Source organism: Symsagittifera roscoffensis, chromosome 2, assembly GCF_963678635.1.
Source record: "Symsagittifera roscoffensis chromosome 2, txSymRosc1.1, whole genome shotgun sequence".
Classification (NCBI taxonomy): domain Eukaryota; kingdom Metazoa; phylum Xenacoelomorpha; order Acoela; family Convolutidae; genus Symsagittifera; species Symsagittifera roscoffensis.
Window position 1 is genome coordinate 43,573,562 of NC_087063.1, and position 24,681 is coordinate 43,598,242.

The 24,681-nt window shown below is 36.7% G+C and overlaps 1 protein-coding gene across 3 annotated transcripts; it reads left to right on the forward strand.

Moving 5' to 3' along the window:
• LOC134840313 (complement factor D-like) lies at window positions 1–24,595 on the forward strand. 3 transcript variants are annotated; one of them, XM_063856072.1, is made up of 6 exons: window positions 1–236; window positions 556–766; window positions 9,785–9,875; window positions 10,961–11,169; window positions 22,247–22,475; window positions 24,258–24,595. In XM_063856072.1, exons 1-6 carry the CDS (start codon window positions 144–146, stop codon window positions 24,439–24,441), a joined length of 1,017 nt encoding a protein of 338 aa, XP_063712142.1. In that variant the 5' UTR covers window positions 1–143; the 3' UTR covers window positions 24,442–24,595. The 3 variants fall into 3 exon arrangements, with proteins under 3 accessions (XP_063712142.1, XP_063712143.1, XP_063712145.1); XM_063856073.1 differs by having other exon boundaries at window positions 22,247–22,448; XM_063856075.1 differs by having other exon boundaries at window positions 22,247–22,444; window positions 24,258–24,394.
• The last annotated feature ends 86 nt before the right edge of the window (window positions 24,596–24,681 follow it).

The window sequence follows — 24,681 nt, forward strand, 5'->3', positions numbered from 1 at the left end:
AGCAAAGTTGCAGTTCCAATTAGTTTGCAGTTTTGACATTTCGACGAAACTTTTCTAAAAGTTCGATGATCGTAGCTTGCCGAATCGAAATTCCCTTCTGATCCTTGAAAAGGTCGATAAGACAAACATTACCTATTTTAATTATGAGGCTTCATCTGTTTATCATTATAATTTATGTCTATAAATCTTTTTCTCTTCCTCATTTCAGCCGTGATCAAAATGAAACTGAGATCAACGTTTGCAATTGATATATATCTTCAAACTGGGAATTTCAAACTAGTTCCAAAAGAAACTTTTTTTTGAAAAAACAATATTAAAGGGGAACAAAATTTTCTTGAAGTTGACTTTAAACTGACGCTGCCGTCGATTCAATAATGTGATTAAGAAAAATTAATTTTTAGACCCTGGTAGTTTGTTTCGATTATCGAAACAATCAATTGGACCAAACGGAGGGATCAAGTTTTCAATGTAGTACAATTAGCTCAAAGTCAGAGACTCGCACAAATAAAGAATGCGGAAAGAATGATTGCAAACAATTGGAACTAAACTGATTAGAACTCAGCCTTATCTTCGAACGTTACCAGTAAGAGAGTCCCCTTGGTTTCCACAATAATCAATGGGATACCCTCTCCCCCTCATTCGAGGCCATTCTATGTGCGAGTGAGCAGAATATTCAACCATTATTATGGATCGTATTACTGCGGAGGTACCATAATAGCCCCCCAGTGGGTTATAACTGCCGCCCATTGCGTAGCAGGATTACCAGGTAAACAGATCTGAGAACAGATTTTTGATAGCAAAAAGAAATATATTTAGGTATACGCGGTTAGTTTACAGTAGCAGTCTTTTGACCGAGCTGATCTGAAAACTTTTAAGGGCGCATTTAAAGTTTTCTCGAGGAACATCTACAAAAATTTGAAAAAACTGGTCGAATTTTATGGTTGTCCAATTTGATTTCGACCTAGTCCTCAAAACCACAAAATTCTATAGCCAAAGTTTTGTGCGCTGAAGACGAATTTGTAAGAAACTGATTTAAAAATTATGTTCTTGAATACTTCTTTTGAAGGGTTTGCCCAAATAATTGCGTTTATTAACGCAAAATCCGAAAAACAAACCATACCGCGCCAAAAGTGTTTAGACGCCAAAGAAGTCCTGTAAAATATGGAGAGTATAGAACTCCTGAGAAGTAAGATACCCCAACGCATAATCCGCTCCGCACCTGGTTCTGAATCAAAATACATAAACTTAGCTTAAAAGGTGCTAGAAAGGGTCTTGATTATTGTTCCGACTTTTGATACGAAAGTAACGAAAAATTTGTGCTCGGGGTGGGTTTTTTTTCCTCAGACAAATTTCGACTTTTTAACTAGCCAGTTTTGACGGAAATTTTTCCTTTACTAACCGATCAATGCTGGTCGATGGCTTAGTAATTTATCCTAAGTTATAAGTCTCACCTTTTATCGTCAAGTTGTCTTGACAAACGTTATAGTAGAAACAATAGATAGAAAAATGTATGAATTAATTAGCTGGGTAAATACAAAGCACAGGGTTAATAGATTATATAAATTAATCGAACAGCTTAAAGAAACAAATCTATGAGGGGAGGTTTAGCTAATCTTATTTTGTTCATCAATTTTTTATCTTCTTACTAAGGTCGACGATTGTTTAGTTTTCTTGCGTCACCCTTGGTTGTGTCCACTTCTGCACTTCTGCTGGTTCGTCTGTAGTGTCCTTGTTGTAGTCCTTTTCGTCCTTATGATCCGGGTTTCCTCGGTATTGCGTATCTCGATTTATAAGTTTTATCGAAATAAACGAGAATTTTTTCTCTATTTTATTTGGAAAAGGACTATTTTTATGTTATTGTAAGAGTGGAAAAGAAAAATTATTTATTTTGAAAAAAAGTTTTTAAGAGATCGGACTTGCTGCTGATGACTGAGCAAAATGAAACACTGAAGATTTCAGGCCAGTCCTTTTGCTCGTAAACAGAAACCGGCGGCTGATTCAATCTTTTATTATTCAGATTTCACCTGCTCCTTTAATCTCCCTTTCTTTTGAGGGAAATTTCAACTAGTTTTTATTTGATTTTTTCCAATCAAACATCTTTGAAATATTAGTCCCCTTTGATTAAAACCGCAGCCTTAAGTTTTGACTCATTAAAAATTCATATTACTCAGTAGTAACTTCGAAAAAAATAAATGTATTGAAATGAATTGAAATTTTTTTTAAAATAGAATTTGAAAACTTTTTGTAAAAATCATCCCCCCCGCAAGCCATATAAAAAAAAATGAGAAATTTCTTCCATTTTAACAATCAATTATTGCAAATAAGCTTCTTCCGACCAATTTGGACTGATTTCTAAGTTGAACTAAAATCTCCGCTAACGCGTTTATAGCTCAAAAAATATCGCGCGTTAATTGTCCCAAATTGGCCAAAATATCTAAACCCCAATAACTTTATGAAAAATGTTGACAAGTAAAATAGATTTTTTTAAATTTGCACTCAAGACAACAATTTTTCTTGATTGATATTTTGAAAATTTCGTTAAAAATGGCTGGTTGAAATGTCGAAATTTTTCTGAAGAACTACCCGAGCACGGAACAACAACAACATACTGTATTTAGGTTGCAAAAGTGCTCTGTAAGTTGTAATGAGTTTTTTTTATTGAAACTTCCGTAGAGAGTAGAAGTTTCCGAGAAAATAAAGAAATTTTCAGTGGTTTTAAAGTTTTGATTTTATGGTGTTTTTACTGGTTTCTAAAATGTACTATGAAATCTTTCATTTCTGTCCATGCTTCAGCAAACATGAAAACTTCAGGGAATTATTTGTTTGTTCCAGCCAGCTCGCTATTTCAATTAAGGCTGCTTGATTTTCAATGTGCAACCGGTTTGTTCTGGATGGTCTATTAGCAGTAACATCAGCGTATTTTCAAGCCAGTGATCACAATTTAGCAGTTGAGATAAATTTCATAAAAAGCCGTAGAACAAAAACTGATCAGTGCTGATCAACAGAGCAAGCATCTGTATACTCGATTGCTGCACATATGCCAGTCAATGTTGTCAGTAAATTAACTGTGACTTTTTCATTTGCTGAATTTGACAAACTTGAGCTTTTCTAGACAAAACTGAGTGCTCAACATCTTCAACCGTTTGTTTCGAAATTATAGTCGAAAGTCAATTGTGTCAGCTTTTTGCGTGAAAATTGTTTCTTAATTTTTGATTAATATTTCTATAAATTGAACAATTGCATTTTGTTTAATATTTTATATAAATTGAACAATTGCATTAACTGTTTCACGGCAGGATCTGAAACCAAATGGGTATTCAATGTTGAATAAACCGTTGATTAAATCAAATGATCTACATACGCTGCAATACAATGATATATGACTATAATCATGGGCTTACATTCATCAGGTATAAATGATAATTGTCGGAAGATTGACGGGTCATTTTATTCCGTTTTGTATGTTTAAAAAGACAAAAGCTCAAACAAAAATAAAAGATAACACTGGTATACTAACTAGACTGACTAAATAAGTTTAAGTAGTAATAGTTAGTAATAGCTAACTGTTTTTTTTTCTATTTGCTGAGGATTGTAATCTAATGGACTCTAAATCGACAATAACAGGTAGAAAATCAATAATACGACCAAGGTCAATTAACAGTTGAAAATTGAAAAATACAAAACATGGCTTTCACCAAAAATAAAAAAAAAATATTTATCTGCATTAAGTAGCCATATAACACTCATGCCCATTGCCACCTTCACTTATGAAAATTTCCGACTACCCTTGAAATTATATGGAGTCGTAGTCTTCGCTGTAATAAAAATTGATGACATTTCAATTTCATCATTTTTTAAAGTTTTTAAATTAAATCAACTATCCAAACGCAATGTAAAAAAATAACGAGGCCAAACTGTGCACTAAATAGGCGCACAATTTTGTTTCCGTAGCTTCCTGGATTCTAGAGACAAATCTTTAAACATGTTAAGAGTTTGTCGGAATGATCAAAGAGAATGAAAGAACAAAAGAAGAACAAAGGGAGCGTCCTTGTTGCAGAATCCACTTACAATTCTCAAAATGCTTACTTTGGCCTTGTAATCAAATGGCAAATTAGCATATCGCAAAAGTTTAAATCGACTAAAAGCATGCCTAAGTTCCATTTGGCACGATTTTAAGACGGATTAAATTGCTGTTTACTTATCTCGTGCGTTGATTGTTCCAAATTTGCCAAACTGACAATCAGTAAACACCCACCCAAAGTTTTTTGAAAAAAAATCTCAGGTGAAATATTGCTGTAAGTTTGAGCTCAGGACAACAATACTGTTTGGCTGATATAAAAAGATTCGTCAGAAATGGGTAGTTAAAAAGTCGAAGTTTAAAGTTAAAAAAATGAAGTTAAAAAGACAAAAATCACACCGAGTTCCAAAATTCCAACACTTTTTTCGAAAGTCGGAACGAAAACTATACCGATCTCAATTATTCGGTTACTTTCATCGAAAATTGGAAAAATGAAAGAAAGTCGGAACAATGCATTTACCCGCAATGAGGATCCATGGATAATAATCAATTATAATGGATTTTCATTGTATGTCTCCATAAAAATCTAAAATAATCTATTATAGGAGAATAAAAGCTATCATAAAACAAATAAAGTAAAATTTAATTTAATTCATTATGACGGATAATGATGGACTAAAAAATTTATAACAGCCTAGAAGTTTTGAGTAAAAGCCGAGAATTTCCAAAAGCTGGAAAATCAGTTTCAAAACTTGAACTTGCAATCGCTAAATTGTGTTTTACATTTGGCTACAAAAGTTATTTTGTTTTCAAATGCCCCATGGAATTATAGAAGACTTTTCTGGCCATGTCAATAGAGTTCTCTAAACGAACTCTGCATTCTGCATTACAGTAAAATATCAACTATTCAACCATCCATTGGATCCACCAAACTTTTAAACAACTTTCCTATTAACCCATGATCTAACAAAAACTGATTTTTGTTATCCATGGTGTGAATCAGTCAATACATAAAAGTAAGAGTTTGTTATTTTGCCACATTTTATCCATTGGCCCGCAACGGCCAGATCGACTCTTCATTCGCTCTAAAGACTTATGTTATTTTCTGCGTTTTTTGTCCCTAAACTTAATTTTAGGTTTAAACAAGTTTTGATTCTTTTTGAATAGATTTTGGCACGTTAATAGATTTCTGTCTGCTCGGTACAGATATAGTTTCCAAATGCACATCGCCAAACTTTTGATATTGGTCTCGATGTGTTCCGTAAAGCCTCGATATCAACAACCCGGGTTACCTCTTTAGACCAAAAATGCTAGTCATACAAATCCATAAATTAAGTTTATGAAAAAATACTACCCAAACAAATTTCATTCATTTTACTAAAATGGTGTCATCGAATATTTTTCGAGGAACTTTATTCTTGATTTGGCTGAAATTCGGTGCATCGCATTAAATAAAAAAGAAAAACTCTTTGTGAAAAAAATGCTGATCATACAATTTCCATATATGGAAATTGTATGACTAGCCTTTTTTTGACGGCGACAACAAAAACTTTTCAAAGTAATTTTCCACCTGCCTCATTTTTTTTGCAGATTGATTTTTGTACTGAAACAAACATTTTCCTAAAACTTTTTGCATGCAAAATTTAAATTTTGCCTGCATAACGTAGTCCTGGGTACAAAAAAAATTGGATTTGTTTTCCGTTTTTCTGGAAATGAATTCAAATTTATCCAGCAAATTAATTCTATTTTTTTTGTAAGGCATAATTATGTATGCATTGATCAATGTCCGATAATTTAACAATTCAAAGTTTGAAATTAATCTTTCCCAAAATTTTTCTCGAAAACGCAAATTAATTCTATTTATTTTGTATGGCATAATTATGTATGCATTGATCAATGTTCGATAATTTAACAATTCAAAATTTGAAATTAATTTTTGCCAAAATATAAAAGTTTGATTCTTATAGTTTATGTTTTGTGCAAGAACTCTGAACTCTTATACAATTCAGGTAATTTCCAATGCATTGTAAATGCAAGACGATCAAACCTTTTGTGACTCAAGTTTTAAGTAGACTATTGTCTTTGTCACTTGTGTTTGTTCACAAACACATCCCAAAATTTTTGGGAAACTAAGTCTTACAACCTTTTTTTATTTATAGGAAAAGGCTAGTTATACAATTTCCATATCAGAAAAGTCACTAATCATAGACCTTTCATGTTTTTTTTGTTCTTATAGAATTGCATGAAAAGTGTATGATTAACTTTTTTCCATTTATGAAAATTGTAAGACTAGCATTTTTGGTCTACCCGAGAGAGGGGGTTGTGCTGCTGATAGTACCAGTTTAGTTTCAAGTAAAAGTAATTCATCCTTGATATATAAATTTATCCGTTACAGCTTAATGTATGTCCCGATCTTGTACAACACTCGAACATTCGTTTCTCCTTCGCTTCCTCTGTTAATAAGCTTGTCGACCTTTGTCAGCGAGTTTTAAATTTTGCGGGAGCAGTAGGTTTTTTTGCTAAAAGTTGTCGGTTATGGGCGTTTGGCATTGTTTTACTTGCAAAATGAAAAAACAAGATCATTAGCAGAAGTTGTAACGAAAATCTTTTCAGAAAAAATGTGGAGATTCAGAAGGAAACGAGTTAAATACCTGGATAAATTTTATTGGTTGTAATTTCTTATAAGGAGATTCAAAAACTAACAACAGATTGTCTGATAGGTTGTCATAATTACTAAGCCAAATTGTGCACTGGATAGGCGCACAATTTTGTGTCTGTATGTTTCTGGATTCCAGAGACAAGTCCTTAAACATGTTCAAATTTTGCCGCAACGATCAAAGATAAAGACTAAATAAGTTTAAGTAGTAATAGGTAGTAAAAGCTAACTGTTTTTTTTTTTCTATTTGCTGAGGACTGTAATTTAATGGACTCTAAATCGAAAATGGCAGGTAGAAAATCAAAAATACGACCAAGGTCAATTAACAGTTGAAAATTGAAAAATACAAAACATGGCTTTCACCAAAGTTGAAAAAATATATTTATCTGCATTAAGTAGCCATATAACACTCATGCCCATTGCCACCTTCACTTATGAAAATTTCCGACTACCCTTGAAAGTATATGCAGTCGCAGTCTTCGCTGTAATAAAAATTGATGACATTTCAATTTCAACATTTTTTTAAAGTTTTTAATTTAAATCAACTATCCAAACGCAATGTAAAAAAAATAACGAGGCCAAACTGTGCACTAAATAGGCGCACAATTTTGTTTCCGTAGCTTCCTGGATTCCAGAGACAAATCTTTGAACATGTTAAGAGTTTGTGGGATTGATCAAAGAGAATGAAAGAACAAAATAAGAACAAAGGGAGTGTCCTGCTTGCAAAAACCGCTTACAATTCTCAAAATCCAGTTGGTATTGAAATAGAAGAAATGAGAGAAAAGATGATTTTTTTTCGTTTTTTGATTAGATATTTTTCTTTGATTTCGCTTAAAAGCAAAATTTTTTTTTTTCTGTGATTGGAATTGATTATTTTTTCCTGTGGCGTTGTTTGAATGTGTTTTTTCACCGTTTAGAATTTTTGAAGCGTATCGTTTTGTTTTTATTCAAGCATTTCTTTCTAATCAGTTGAAGCCTGCATTGGAGTTCCATGAGTAAAAAGCTATTATAATTGAGTTTCACTCTCAGAGTCCAAGAAATCTATTATGATCAATTATAAACGGATCAGGTTATTACGATTTTTCGAGGCAACAAAATTCATTTTTAATCCGTTATAATCAGTTTTTTTTTCATTTTCCTCGACACCGACAATATAACTTATTTATATTCGTTTTCTTCACTAATTTTGAGATACAAATTCCAACGCACATGAAGTATTTTCTACGGTTTAAAGCAAAGTTGGTTATTTCGATTATTTTAAAATTTTAAAACTTTGATATTTTTGTTAACTTTTTATGTTTGTCAATAATTGATTTTTGTTCTTTTCAACAATTGCCGCTTACCTCTCCCCAATGTTTGCCACTTCGTACTCCTCCATCCGCCATCCCCCACCTGAGCTAATCCCAACCCTGCCCCCTCCTGAAACAACCCCCTTCCGCCAAATGAATCCCAACTGAACCAACGCCCCACACCCACCCTATCTGAACCGGATGAGATGGGTGGGGGTTGAAGTGGATGAGGGGAGAGGTTGTTGGTTCAGGTGGGGGTGTGGTTCAGGTGTGGGGGTGTCCCAGAAGACCAGGCAGGTGGGGAGGGGAGTGATTCTGGTGTTTGAGAGGCGAGGGGAGGGGAAAAGGCAAAGGGGGCAAACGTTGGGATGGGGGGTTGTAAGTGAGCAAAGGCCCAAAAGTTAGGGGGAAAGATTAACGAAATCTTTTAGCAATTTGAGTTTAGGTTTAGAAATGGAGTAGGCCGTACAATCACTTTGCAATGATTTGGCATTGGTCATTTGATAAATGCAGAAATTCTTGCAAAATTTTGCACGACGCGGAACAAAAACAAAGCGGAAGAAATCCATTTTAATAGGATTTTGTTTAAACTTTATAATCCATTATAATGGATTTCAAATGAATTATAATGCATAATGTTTTTGCGAGAAGATATGGATTTGAATCCATTTTTTTGTCCAATTTTGTTGTCTAAGCCTAACATGGGAGTCGATTATATTGACAATGTTTTAAGACACAAAAATCCATTATAATCGTTTGTTTTCAAATTTCTAAGATGTGGGAGCACTTTTTTTCCATTCTCTACGCCTACCATCGTCTGACGGGTCGATAATTTTGAGAAAAATTTTCCTCTGCAGGTCGCAGTTTTTTTTAAATTGAAGATGAAACGGCTCTAATCAATCATTGATCCCTAGTTTGAGGCGTCCAAAATTTTGATGATCTTCCAGAGAAGTTTTCTCTGCAGTTCGCAGATATAACTATTGAAGTTAAAATTCACTGTCTTCTAAATTCACCTGCTCGACTTTTTCCTTGTTTTTGCATGTTCGAGCGAGATTGGTTAATGCCCTTAAAAATGCTCATACGGTCCGCCTTATTTAATTTTCTCCTTAAAAATTTTGTAGCAGTCAGAAGTTATAAAGTAGAGAAACTTAAATTTAAAATATTGGAAAAAAAATCAAATTCCTAGAAAAGATTTTATTTTTCGATTTCTCTGCGTAAAAATTCTCGTACCCTCAATTCCATAGGACTGATCTCATTTTGTTTTGGACTTGAGCACTTGCTTCATATTCCATTTATTTTCCCTATTCTACGTTGCCACTTTCCGCATCAAATAGTGGCAACTGTTTTCTCTTCATATCCTCTTTCGCTTTTCGTGTTGCCTCGACTTCTTTTGGACTCCAGTGGACCCTAGGATTTGGAAACTTAGCTAAATGATTTGCCCAATGAATAGAACTTTCAGCAAGTTCGAGTCAGTTGCTGCGTGATAATAAATATTAGCGACACTTCTGATATACTAACTATGTTAACTAAGTAAGACATAAGAATAAAATGTGAAAAACGAACTTGATTGATTTTTTCTATTGTAATCATTTAGAAAATGAGAGGAAGTCCAATGAGTTTGATTAGACATAAGGCAAGTATCTAATCAAAAATCCCAAGGTCAAGTTATAAGCAAAAAGAGACTAAAACAAAAAGAAACAAGACACTTTAACTACGTTTTTTTTATTTGAATGGGGGAGTGGAAAAAATCGAACCTTAACTTTTGCTTAAAATCCGTTTAAGTCTCCAGGTGGTGCAATCTTAACTTTTCAATTTTTTCAGCCCATGATCTCCAAATAGAGGTGGGCGACTTTACAATGACAGGAAGTAAAAAACATCGCTTCATCGGAACTTCTCTTCATGTGCCACAAGAGTAAACGCCTCAGTTATGCAGTGCTGATTTAAATTATCCGGACAAAACGAACAAAACTTGAGTTTTCAAACGCGTTCTTTTCAATTTGGGTTAAGATTGGACAAAAAGTGAAGAAAACAAAAGTTGCTTAGAACTTCGGCAGAATTAATTTAGTGCAATTCCCACCCCCCCCCCCCCCCCCTAAATTCTCAGCCTAAATTTAACCCCAAAAATGGGTCATTTTGGCTCTTTTCAATTAATCAGAAGTTACGCTGAAACTTTTTTGTTAAATGATGAGAAACATATATGACAAAAAGACTCTTACACACCCAACAAAGAACCCAACTAAGTTTCAGAAAGGTTAAATCTCCAAAAATTTGATTAAATTGTTTAAAGTTTGTTTTTAAGCAAAAACTTTGGGTTTTATTTTGTAAAAATTTCATTTCTTGACTATCAAGCTAAAATATTTTCTCCTATACAGGTTTTTGGTGATACAACCTTTCTAGAACTTTGTTGGGGTGTGTAGTGGGAGGCTTCTTGTGATATATATTTCTCATCATTTAACAAAGTAGTTTCAGCGTAATTTTTGATTATTTGAAAGAGCAAAATTTTTTAGGTTAAATTTAGGTAGAGAACTTAGGGGAAAAATTGCACTAAATTAATTCTGCCGAAATTCTAAGCAACTTTTGTTCTCTTCACTTTTTGTCTAATCTTAACCCAATTTGAGAAAAACGTGTTTGAAAACTCAAGTTTTGTTCATTTTGTACGGATAACTTAAATCAGCACTGTATAATAAAAAAGCAAGGGTCGGTAAAAATATGAAAAAACTGTTTAAAAAGGGTCCAATGACAATGAAATGTTTCCATGTGCAAGAAAAAACTTAAACTTAAGGATAATTTTGTTTGAAATTAAATTTATTTTGTTAATTGGTTAAAATCATTGTTTGTAAATTATTGTCAACTAACTTGAATCAAAATGCTTACCCATGCTTGTTTTCAGCTCAATCGACTGCTTAATCGAAATTAGTTAACTAACTTAGCACACAAAATTTCCTAGTCAGCCTTAAACACGTTCATCTTCACATACTTCAAATTTATTTTTCACAGCTTCAGTTGCAAAGTGTACCCTTGTCTGAGTGACTTGGCCCTCATATCTCTGAGTGGGATGGTGATGGAGTACCAGCGGGTGTTGCGGCCCTGTGCTTCTCTCAGATACAACCAGTTCGACGGGTTCATAGGGGCATCCGGAATGGGCACTGTGTCCAACACCCACACTGGACATACACCTCCCTCTCTTCTCGATATGTTTTTCCAAGGTGACTAAAATAGTTAAACCTTGAAGCATTAGGTAAACTAAATGATCGACCCTGATACAAATGTGAAAAAAATGAATTTTGTGGAAATCTGAATAGCAACTTGAAAGAGCTTTAATACGATGTCAATCTTGAACCCATACGAGTTTTTTGAAGTACCTAAATTTGTAGAAACGCCATACGCGATAGTTGCTTCCCACTCCTTTAAGAGTGGTCGAACCAAGTAAAAGAAACCGCCATACGCGAAAGTTGCTTCCCACTCCTTTAAGAGTGATCGAACTAAGTAAAAGAAACCGCCATACGCGATAGTTGCTTCCCGCATAAAAATTGGTGATCACGAACTAAGAAATCCGTTAACCTGGTTTCTGCTGAAAATTTATGTTTACCCAAAAAACATGAAACTAACGATTGCTACTAAATATATAAAAAATATCTAAAAAACCTTTTTTTTGTCAAAATCATTAATAAAGTACATGAAAAATACTATTTTTGCTCGTGTTTTTTCATGCAGTACGCAAAAGGTCAAAAAAACGCAATTTTGGCTTAACTTTTAAAAAGTTTTGCGGATGGCTTAAACTTTTTTTGCAAGTAGGGGCTTTTATATGGCTTTTGGAGAGAACGGAAATCAGTTTGTTTTGAAAAATCTCTTTGCTCGTCGAAACCCCCCCCCCCCCCCCTTGAATAAAGTTGGAGAGTACAAAGTAGGCGACGCACTCCTTCAAGAGTGATCGAACCAAGTAAAAGGAACCGCCATACGCGATAGTTGCTTCCCACTCCTTTAAGAGTGATCGAGCCAAGTAAAAGAAACCGCCATAAGCGATAGTTGCTTCCCACTCCTTTAAGAGTGATGGAACCAAGTAAAAGAAACCGCCATACGCGATAGTTGCTTACCACCCCTTTAAGAGTGATCGAACCAAAAAGAAACCACCATTCGGGATAGTTGCTTCGCAGTCCTTTAGGTGTGATCGAACCTAGTAAAAATTGGTGATCACGAACTAAGAAATCCGTTAACCTGGTTTCTGCTGAAAATTTATGTTTACCCAAAAAACATGAAAATAACGATTGCTACTAAATATATAAAAAATATCTAAACAAATTTTTTTTTGTCAAAATCATTAATAAAGTACATGAAAAATACTATTTTTGCGCGTGTTTTTTCATACAGTACGCGGAAGGTCAAAAAAACGCAATTTTGGCTTAACTTTTAAAAAGTTTTGCGGATGGCTTAAACTTTTTTTTGCAAGTAGGGGCTTTTATACGGTTTTTGGAGAAAACGGAAATCAGTTTCTTTTGAAAAATCCCTTTGCTCGTCGAAACCCCCCCCTTGATTAAAATTGGACATTACAAAGTAGGTGAGAAATTGAAAAGTGCCAGTATAAGGAGCCAGATTTTATTTGTACTGAAAAATGATTCAAAATTCGTTATTATTACCAAAAATGCTTAAAACTTCTTTAGAACTATTATAGTGCAGTTTCTATTGCAAAGTTTTAATTTTAAATTCTGCCGTAAAACGGGTCATTTCAAACTAATTTTTTACACGCAAAAACTAGTAGAAATTGTAAAAATTGTAAAAACCCAGACTAATAATTTCTAAATTGTTCCATACTCAACAGATATCGAGAAAAAAGTCTCAAGTCTGCAATTTCTAAGTGGCATTGTTTTTGAACCAAGAAATGATCATAATTTTTTGGAAATGATATTCTCATTATTCGCCCCTCAAACAATTTGCCTCTCATTAAATCATTAAAAAGTTTCTCCCAAAACACTTTTAGCCCCTAAAATTGTCAATCAACAAAGCGGTGAATAATTAATCTTGCTATAAATTAAATTCTTGGGCGAAACGTGTGAGGACAAAAACGTGTGAAATCATGAGGAGCGAAATATGCGTTGGGCAAAACGTGACACTTATGCTTAAAATTGTTTAGTTTTGGTCAACGGACAGTATTTTTATTTATTCAAAAAAAGATCTTTTGTCATGAATATTCTTTTAGTTTGATTTAATTTCCCCGTTTGTTGGTTGCTTTTCTATACGTCAAAAGTTAAAGCATGATCAAGTGTCTCTTTTGCGGGCTTACAATTACATTAGAAGTCAATTATGAATAAAAAAAACATAAGCTTTAAGAGCATTAACATTCTAGGGGGAGCCCTTTAGGTTTTCCCTTATGACCAAAAGCCAGTTATTCGAGGGGTCTGAATAATTTGCCTAGCGCTGTTTTTACCACACACAAACGCGCTATGCCGTCTTTCCCGGTGAATATCTCTGTCACTCGTCCCAACGGCCAAACTCTTCTCGTAGTAAAATCCTCGAGTATCCAATCGATGTCGTTGACACGAATCTCTTCTACTGGCTGGATCCAATTTGTATGGCGTAGGAGAGTGGTTGCATACTCTCGATGGAGGCGCTTCCAGAAGATGTCGTTTCTCTTTTTCACGATCCTCCATGACTTTGAAGCAAGTTTCTGGGGGCTGTCCTTTCCAAGCATCACCGACGTCGAGAAAGGGAACTAGCGCCCAATCAAGAAGCTGTTGGGCGTCATCGGAAATTCGTCATTATTTTCCCTACTGACTTGAGTAAAACAACGCGAATGGAGTAGGTCTTCTGTTTCAACCACGATAGTTCTAAGCAAATCCTGAGTGCGGCGGGCAGAACCAAGGCTGATCAAGAAAGCTCGTTTCACCATCGAAATGAGCCTTTCCCACACCCCACCAAAAGGGAGGGCCGATGTTGGATTCATTTTCCAATCGATGTCGTGGTTTGCATGACAATCCGTACGGATTTGCTCTCTATCTTAATTGGAGTAACCTTGATTTCTCTACGTGCTCAAAAATATAATTAGCATTGTCCGACAAGTTTTTATGACGAATTGTTCGTCGAGCAATAAAACCCCATACTGCGGTAATGCACTTGCTCGTATCGTCAAACATGTGAACAGGCATATGTTTTTTTTCTCTGTACGCGTATATTCTGCAATGAAAAAGAGACCGATAGGGTCAATGCCAATATTACTGAAAAGACAAGGGCAGTTTTAAGGTTTCTCAATTCTGATTGCTGGTAAATTAGGCCATAATAGTTGTCATTCCAATCCCATGAAACCTGCGACAGTAGAAACAACGTGTATGGATTAGTGTGAGGGCTTGGCGGAGCCGTATCATAATGAAGTTCTGCTGTACATAGTTGCGGACGCGTACACGCAAAAACGTTTCGAGATGGATGCACCTGATGTGGATGTGCTCCAGCATCAATCGAGTTGAGGGCACTTTGGTATGATAAAAGAGTGAAAACTTAGTACTGTCCTTCATTGGAGAGTTGCAAAGACGGCCTCGGGCTTGCAGAACAATTCCATCCGAGGATGGAGAAAAAGAACAAGCGTGCATTGTTTGTGAAGCGGTTCATTTGCTCGCAGTTTCTTTGAAACTTCAAAAAATACGTTTGCTATGATTTAGCAAACAGCAACGCTTTAGTTTTTTTTGCGAGCATTAATGATTGTTGGGTTCCAATTTTCTCGGATTAGAAGTATAGAACAGATTTGCACTTAGGGTGTTGCAAAGCGAAGAAAGCGAAGCCAATCCGGTAAACGAGTAGAATCTAGCCGAGATTAAATAGGAAATGATTCAGTAGCTTTCGTCGCATAACTAATGGAAATGGTATGGTGTGTCATCAGAAGATGCAAAAGGAATTCTGGCGGAGTTATCCAAAAGCGGTATACGTCTGAAGGGACGCAACCACGGGCTCTATGATCTGCAGGATTCATCCTACTTGGAATGTGGTTCCATTGATCCATTTTTGACAGACAGAGGATCTCGTTCATGCGACAAGCACAGAATGATTACATTTTTGAACACAAATTTAGCCAGGCCACGATGGTTTTGCTATCTGTCTAGAACTGAATTTTTTAAAATATGATTTTTTTTATCCACAACAAACTTATGAAGTCGGGCTCCTAAAAAAGCTGCCTGTAGTTTCAGTTTTGCAATATTCTCTGGTTTCAGAGGAGCTACTTTCGTAAGACCAATGATAATCTTGCGTGAATGAGAGAAGCTTCTTCAGGTCGATGGTAGATACACGCCGCCATTGGGCTTTGGGAGGCGTCTACGAAAACATGTAATTATGGAGACGAAAAGGGCGTGGGGATTCCTCTGAAACTAGGAATTTTTACCAAAAAAAGTTTGCTACCTTGAGTAGGTCTTTTTTGATGACTGGTTTGTATTGATCACGAATTATGTCATACTATATCATTCCTGATCGCCGAAGTTCCTGTTAAAGAACTTTGAGGGTAATTACACACTCTTCGAGTTGATTTTTTTGGTATCAGCAATCGATTAAAAAGCTTCAGAACTGTATGAAACCAATTTGGTCAGAATGAGACCACCTTTATATAACCCTGATTTAAGAACCACAAATGACGTTTCAGCTATTGTCGTAGACAAAAAGTTTGGACAAAAGTTTTCCTAATCCATATAGAAGCTTTCGTTGATTTAGAGTTTCAAGATTTCAGTTTAATGTATGCTGAATAATTTTCCTGTCAGGTGCCAGGCAAAAATTGCAATGGGGGGAGAGCACAAAGCACCAAATATCAGTCTTCTCTATTGATATTACTTTACAGCCTTTTGGGACGGACAGAAGAAGCGTAAAACATTTTGATCCTGTTCTCTTATTCCAATTTGCATGAACATGCCTTCGATGTCTGCCGAGACTGCCATGGGGTTTTCTCTGAAGCGCAGCAAGATTCCGAACAAAAAATTGAGGTGATCAGGAACTGACTCAAGTTATGAGCTTAACGATAAACCTTTGATCTTGGAAGCTACATTGGCAACGCGTCTTACCACCCCAGGCTTATTCGGGTTGGTAACCGGATGATGAGGAAGGTGCCAAAATGTTTGCAGGCTGTGGAGACAAGAAGGTTACCGGTTTAACTTAGCCTTTGTCAAGATGGGTGGTCAGCAATTTGCTGTAAAGATCTAGCGTGACGTGGTCTTTCTGTAGTCGGCGCTGCAGAGAATTTGATTGCGCTTTAGCGATTACGTAGTTGTTAGGTAGGGAGACCTTCTCTTTCACAAGAAACATTAGATATCTAGTTCCATCGTGAACGATACTATTTTGCATAAAACAGAATAGCTTCTCATTTAATGCAGAGTGCCGAGGAATGCTGAACTCTCTACATGTTGAATGTTGAATGTTAAACTCGCCGAGGAATGTCTTCAACTGTCCAAAGTTCTTCCATTAATTCTCTAAACTTGGATTTGTTGGAGTATTTTGTATCAATAAAATTAGTTGAGTGATGTGGAACCTTATCAGGAAAAAGTTTTGGATTCATCGGGTCCGTTATAGTCCAACCCAGACAGTTCCGAATTGCGCGAGGAATACATTGGGTCCTTTTTGTTGTCACGTTCGGCAATTAACCAAAAACATCCATACCGAGTAAAATTATAACAATGTTGTCCTCGACAGAAGGAAAGTTAATATGGCTCAAATGGTTGAAATTAGCGCATGTTTTGTTGAGTTGGTTTTCCCAAATAAGTACTTGGTGGTTTGAAAATAGCACGATCAGATTCAATACTTCCGATGATCAAGTTCACAAGTTAAGAGCGCTGTGTGTCCTTGGAAAAAGTGTTTTACACGTCTAAACAAATTGTCTGCCTTAGAATACAATGTAGCTTGTCTGCTGTTGCTTTGCAGGTGTACGAACAATTGCTGCAATTTTCCAATTTTGCATAGAAACTATTTAATTTGTTTTCTTTAAAAAGAGTTAAGGGCATAAACTGCAGTTGATTTTTAACATGGCAGAGTGCCTCCTGGTTCAACGCATCATCATTAGGTGGAAATGGAACAATATAGGGTATCAGCACTGACTGGTGTTTTCTGCACAGTTATCGAGTGTGCACCGTTTTTTAGATTTACGGTCATTCAGTTTAAGACCATACAAACAGGTGAAGCAGAGCGAAAGTTGTTTGACCTGCTCGTTTCTTTTCAGAGAGTTTTAGGAACCGAGAGTTTTAAGAACTCTGGGAAACGACCCAAAAAGTGGTTCTGTTGATCAATCGGGCAGACAAAGTGAATTGAGCTAGTTTTATTACGGGATGAATTGAAACGTTTTGTTTCCTATCTGAGATTCCAATCCCTGTTTTTTTGAATTGATCTTTAAATTTAGATCCTCCAGTATATGGTTTTTCAGGCTACCTCTAAGTTTTCACAAGCTTTTGCGTAATTGTTCAGCCAATCACTGAAGTTGATATGGTATAATATACAAGGTGACGTAATCTATACCGTGAAGGATACAAAACGCCTCATTTTTCATGAAAACAACGGGAGGTAGTATATGCCGAGTGATTCCTGAGAGGATGCTCGACGCAAGATTTGCTTCATAATTGTTTGTCCGGAAGTTATAAACAAGCTTTTGTTGAAAAACTGAATATATCACGAAGGTTATTGGATTGAGCATAAGATGTTGTTCCAAATCCTCTAGTTGCTTGATAAAAGCTGTTACTATGAAATTGGGATTACCAAATTGTCTAGTATGCTCAACATTTGCTTGGTTGTACTGACTGGAGCTTGTAACGAAACTTTTAGTTAAAAATTTGCCATCTCCAATGCATAATGATTGCAAGTATGATATTTTTTTCAACCGGACTTTTCCGTGGATTGCTCACAACTGCAGCTTGAAACAAACCACTGAATCCATTCGAGTGGATAGCGTAAGCTACAGCAATTTGAGTTGCCTGAAAGCTCTGTGGGTCCGAGATAAGCCGGTTGACTGTAACTACAACTGCTCACATTTAGTTCAGGTGGGTCGAATGTGGTGATGATTCGGAAGGTCCTAAAACCATTTTGTCACAAAAATTCTGTAGGTTGATCTCGCAGCAAACAACTAGAAGAACTTCTCGGAGTAACGAGAGGTGAATTATGACTGTAAGTCATTTCTTTAAGGGTCGTAGACTGATGTTTGTCATAGCATAGGCTTCCAACATTGAAATTTTACTCTAGTAGATGGACCTTGATCCCTGAAGTTGTTTGTCATAACAGGACTGTTTGAGGTGCTAGCTGTGACAAATGTTGTATTCACTGTTGAAGTTAAAAAAAATTGGAGACACAAAATAGAGTTGTTGATGCCAACGAATTTTGATGGTTGGGAACAGTGTTAGTACTCCTAACAGAAAAGCAATCACCGTGGTAATCAAAAGTTTTTTTCGTGATTTTTGAATTTCTTTGAGACATTGATTTTTCGATTGCGCAACAGGAGGTTCTTTCACGACAATCTATTTCTTCCACGGAAACAAAACGCAGCCTAATTCATTCATTCATGATTGTTTTTCCTTGAGGGTCTGAAATTCACAAATTTTTTCATTCATGATAGTTATTCACCGAGAGTCAGCTGAAAAACCTCAATATATGCTGAATTAGACATATTTTCTGTGAGTTGCTGCTCACGTTCTTCAACAAAACGTTATTTGTAATTTCCTTTTTTATTGAGCTTTTCTTGGTGCTTTTTTGATTATAAGTCGTTTTAAAACAGTCTGAGATGATAGAAACTTCCCTCGAGAAATTTATGTTTGCTGTGGAAAACACAAAATGATTAGTAGTGCTCACTCAATAGCAACGATAATCACCAATATGTCTCGAAAGTCAGATTGAATCAACCAACATTAAGTGTTGTGCGGAAAGCACTGAATGAAGCATTAGTGACTACTAGTACGAATGTGCCCCGAGAGACACTAAGCGAAGAACCAGCGGCGAATGGTTCAACAAGAAAATGTGCCGCAGAAGGTGCGAGAGGGAGGACAGTTAACTACTAGTACCAATGTGTCCCCAGAGACACGAAGTGAAGAACCAGCGGAGACTGGTTCAACCAGAAGCAAGTATGCCGCGGAAGGCACGAGAGGGAGGAGTAGTTATTAGTAGTACCAATGTGTCCCGAGAAACATGTAGAAGAAACAGTAGAGACTTGTTCAATCAGAAGCAAGTATGCCGCGGAAGGTACAAAAAAAACACTAATGATTACTAGAAGCAATGTTTGCGGAGATACCCAAAGACGATAACCAGTGGGAACTGGTTTAGCACGAGCACAAAAGGGTGTGCTGCAGAAGGCACGAGAGGAAAATACTAGTGATGACTATCACCAATATATCCCGAAAGGAAAGACACGAGGAGGAGAACTAGTGGGGAAACGTTCAAAAGTAAGCAAGCCGGATGTTGACCAGCGAGAATGCAGGGCAACTAGGATTAGCAAGCTTTGATTAGCAAAATGTTTTGTTGAAAAACGAAGGGGTCTGGAAAAAGAGCAGCGAAAAGCAGGGCTTGCTAGATGGGGCTAGCTATAAAAGCGACGGTGTGTTTCAGCGACACAAGAGAAGCTTTTGCGTAACAATAGGTGCTTTCAAGATTGCGTAGCATGAGGTTCTTTGAAGAAAATCTATTGCTTCCATGGAAAAAAAAACATTGCCAGTTCATTTAAAATTTTCTCAAGTTCAATCATACATGATATTTATTCAATGAGGGTCTGCTGAAATTCCTCAAAATCTGCCTAATTAGAGAGTTCCTTTGTCAGTTGCTGTTCAAGTTCTTCAATGGAATGATATTTGTAATTCCCTTGGTTAATGAACTTTTTAATAGTACTTTTTTACATTTGGGTTGTTTTATTACAGTCTCATATGATGAAAACTGCCCTCGAGTGTTTATGTTTGCTATGGAAGACACGAAAACGAGTAGTAGTGCCCACTCACTAGCAATGATAGTCACCATTGTGTCTCGCAAGTCAGAATGAATCAACTAAAAGCGAGTGTGCTGCGGACAGAACTGGAGGAAGCACTAGTGACTACTCGTACCAGAGTGCCCCGCGAGACACCAAGCAAAGAAGCAGCGGCGAATAGTTGAACTCGAAGAAAGTGTGCCGCGGAAGGCACGAGAGAGAGGATTAAGGACTACTAGTACCAATGTCTCCCCAGAGACAGGAAGAGAAGAACCAGCGGAGACTTGTTCGAACAGAAGCAAGTGTGCTGCGGAAGGCACGAGAGGGAGTAGTAGTGATTAGAAGAACTTATGTATACCGAGAGACAGTAGTAATGTGTCCCCAGAGACACGAAGAGAGAAACCAGCGGAGACTAGTTCGAACAGAAGAAAATGTGCAGCGGAAGGCACGAGATGGAGGACTAGTGACTACTAGTAGCAATGTGTCCCCAGAGACACAAAGAGAAGAACCAGCGGAGACTAGTTCGAACAGAAGAAAGTGTGCAGCGGAAGGTACGAGGGGAGGACTAGTGATTACGAAACGAAGAACCAGAGACACGAAACGAAGAACCAGCGGAGTGTTCGAACAGAAGCAAGTGTGGCGCGAAAAGCACGAGAGGGAGGAGTAGTGAATAGGTGTACCAATGTGTCCCGAGAGACACGTAGAAGAACCAGCGGAGGCTGGTTGAACCAGAAGCAAGTATGTCGCGGAAGGCACGAGAAGGAGGAGTACTGATTAGTAGTACCAATTTGTCCCGAGAGACACATAGAAGTACCAGCAGAGACTGGTTCAACCAGAAGCTAGTATGCCGCGAAAAGCACGAGATTGAGGAGTGACGATTAGTAGTACCAATGTGTTCCGAGAGATACGTAGAAGAACCAGTGGAGACTGTTTGAACCAGAAGCAAGTATGCCGCGGAAGGCACGAGAGGGAGGAGTACTGATTAGTAGTACCAATGTGTCCCGAGAGACACGTAGAAGTACCAACAGAGACTTTTTCAACCAGAAGCAAACATGCCGCGGAAGGCACGGGAAAAACACTAATGATTACTAGAAGCAATGTTTGCAGAGAGACCCGAAGACGAGAACCAGTGTGAACTGGTTTAGCACGAAGAGGGTGTAAAGCAGAAGGCACGAGAGGAAAGTACTAGTGTGGACTATCACCAATATGCCCCGAAAGGAAAGACACGAGGAGAAGAACTAGTGAGGAAACATTCAAAATTAAGCAAGTCGAATGATGATCAGCGAGAATGCAGGGCAACTAGGACTAGCAAGCTTTGAATTAGCAAAATGTTTTGTTGAAAAATGAAGGGGGCTTGAAAAAGAGCAGCGGAAAGCAGGGCTTGCTAGATTGGGCTAGCTATAAAAGTTGCGGTGTGTTTCAGCGACACAAGGGAAGCTGGATGACGACCACCAGAAAGTTCGAATCAAGATTTAGATAAGCTCGCTGAAGTAACCAAATAAATAAGAAATGGTTAAGCATCTTTTCTTAGTTGCGGGAGTAGATGTGGTAGTAGTAGACTCTTCCTTTGTTCTCTGTGTCATAGAATGCCGCGTTTCTTATTTAAAATTAGCGTGCAAGATATCAATAAAGAGCTTTCAAGTCTGTTGAAGTTCGTTTGCTGTAGAAAATAGTTTTACTTTTTTGAAAAAAAAAATTAATTGGAAAACTTTCTGCAGAATTGATCAAAAGTTTCAGTTTTTGATTTTCTGAAAAACTTATGTAATTTTAAAGTTATGTAATTTTGATTCTATGATAATTTAAAACGTTTTGAATTTTTTAAATTGTTTTTAAATGATTTAATTGCTGACAGGGTTTATATTTAACAGCGCTTTTTCATAATGGGCCAATATGAAGAGAACTGACTCAAAATTCTATAAAAGTTCCAGGAATGAAAGAAGAAAATTGCTGTAAGCACATTTTTGTCTTGTTTTTAAGCCCGCGAGGAGTTTTTCAAAGTATTAATTTAAATTCCAAAAATCCAAAATTTAGAATTTTTTTGAAACCAGTTTAAGAACATCAAATGAAGAAAATGATTGAAATTCAATTAACAGAATCTGATGGTTTAAGGTTGCACTGACAAAATCATTTTATGTCGATCTAATCAAAAAAAAATTTCAAAGTTTTAGATTTACAGTTTTGCTTTTTCATTTTTTGTGTTGCACTGCAAAAACATAGTCAAGTTCATGAGTTTTTTGTGTCAAACCTTGACCCAAGTTAAGAAGATCAGCACTGTATACTAAATAAACTGTTGAAATGAAGATCTGACGAAGGTTTGAATTGTGGATTCGGTGCGGTCCCTTTGGAGTTCTAAAATTTTAAACTTCAGTTTTTCATGACAACCGTTTGTTTTTAAGAAGCCGATTTTGTTAGCATTGGTCCTAACGACATGCGCAAGTGCAGGGAGGACTTGATTTGTGGCTCCCCCCTAATAGACGGAGGTAGTGTGTTCACCCAGGACGATGGGGGTCCTCTCTTCAAGGCCTACTGTGGCACATCCTCTCCCGAGTGTCTCTTCGGAATCGTTACTGGGGCCGAACGACGGCCAGGGGTCGGTAGGCACGATCACTTGACGCCCAGAGAAAGGTTTTTTCTTCAATTTTGTCTGAGTCTATTTTCAATATCGAGCGAGTAAAGCAAGCGAGCAGGCTTATTTTAGAAGGATAAGCCATGGCACTTTAGTTTAACTCAAGTAAAAAAAAAATCGAAGGTTTTTAGTGTTATTTCGGGAATAAGAGAATAAAAACTTCAAAAATTCAAAAAAAACTGCAAGAAAAAAAACAATTGTTTTAGTTCTTTCGTTTTTTTCTAGCCTTTTGACTGAAATCGTTCTCGATTGGCCTGTTTTATTGTGACTATCAAAGATACCTAAATTCTATGTTTTTGTCAGATTCTTTTATCACATGACTCACAAAACCAACAAAAATCATGAAAAACATGAAAAACTGGAACATTCTGTGCTACTTGCACAGCAACCTGGCTATCCTTGTTATGAATTGCGATTATCTATCGATAGCTTTGCTTTCGGTAGAGCCTGCTATTATTTTCTAGTACTTTAGATCGAAAAAGGGTTTTGATCACAATATAAATTTTTCATCGTTTTGTTTGGTCATTTATTGGATTTGTTGCATGGTTAAAGTACCAAGTTTGCTCTTCATAGCAAACTCCGATTAACACTTCTTTACGGGTGCTATTTTTTCTTGTTTAAATAGCTACGTCTTTTTGATGTCCACTGGAATTGGCGAGGCCAGCATTATCATAGCATATTGTGTAACCGATTCGTAAATCTTTAACAAAACTGTTCGTATCAAGGCAAAGCCCTGAATGTTCCGACTGTCTTTTAAGTCCTATGAAGCAGTGTTTGCTTAAAAAACGATTATATTTTTGAAAAAACAGAAAAAAAATGCGAAACTTTTGAGTTTTTTTAATCATCCCCTCACATGCCATATGAAGTACAATGTGTTAGATTTTGCTCCAATTAACAAATCACTCGTGGCAATTAAGCTTCCTTCAAACAATTTGGAACATTTTCTAAGACGGAACAAGACTGCTCGTCTATCAGGGCAAATTGAAAACCTATAAAGTTTTAGTAAGACAAAATTAAGCTAGCCTCAAATCAATTTGGAACGATTTCGTTGTGCCGGGTAATTCGCCCCGCAAAAATAATTCGCGTTACATTAGTTTGACGCCCCCAGTCAGGGATTTGACCCTTCGCCGACCCAAAGAAAGCCATTTTAAGAAATCCATTTTTGGCAGACCAACCCTAAAGTTGTTCTATAGGCGCCTTCTGCGCCATCATATACTAACTTTGAGAGGGAGCACGCACCAAAAAAAACGCGATTTTTTGTCAAAGTTTTCAAAAAAGTGCCTAAAAACAGCTTTTGACCTGTTTTTTCAAAAATTTCGTGAAAATTTTCGAAAATTGTTTGAAAATCCGCCCCCCCCCCCTCGAGAAAATCCTAGAACCGCCCCCCATAACTTTACGAAAAATGATCACAAGTGAAACATATTTTCAATATTAAGCTTAGAATAACAATACCTTTTGAATGATAAGAAATTTTCAAATGGCTAGGGAAAAAGTCGAATTTTGTCTGAAGAAAAAAAATACATCAAGCACAAAAAATCCGTGACTGTCGTTACGAAAGTCGGGACAATAATCAATAATCATAACTGACGTTTATGCGATTGCCAGAGGATCTGTGAAAAGCAATCAGGCTTGTCTTATCATAGTCCGGCATTCCAGACTAAGTGTTATTTTGAGGAGCGAAACCCTTTTTTGCAACTCAAGACCGTTTTTTTTTTGCGTCCATACCTTTCACGTGCTCCTCAACACACCTAGTCATGACTAAGAGTGATGTGGCTTTTCAGTAATGTTTTCTGTTCGGAGTCTGTGAGCTACTTCACCAGGGTGTCCAGCTACTACCACTGGATATCCTATATTATCAACACACACACCCCCAACACTCCCACTCAGTATCAAAGACAAGGTCAACGTCAAGGACAAGGTCAGGGTGGACACCATGGCCATGAAAAAGATTTGTATGTTAATTGAGGATACGCCAACAGCATGGATGACAGAAAACCGAAAGTAAGACAGAGCTTGCAATATGTTTGTGACTCTCGTCTGAATGAAATGAACGAGCAACCTGTTTATGAGTGTGAAACATTTTTATTTGACTGGAATTTTTCGTCAAATTTTGAAGTATTACAACAATAATTGAAAATAAAGCTTTCCCGGCCATAATTTTTTAATGTAAAATTGATATTAAAAATGCAACAGAAGAGTTTCGCA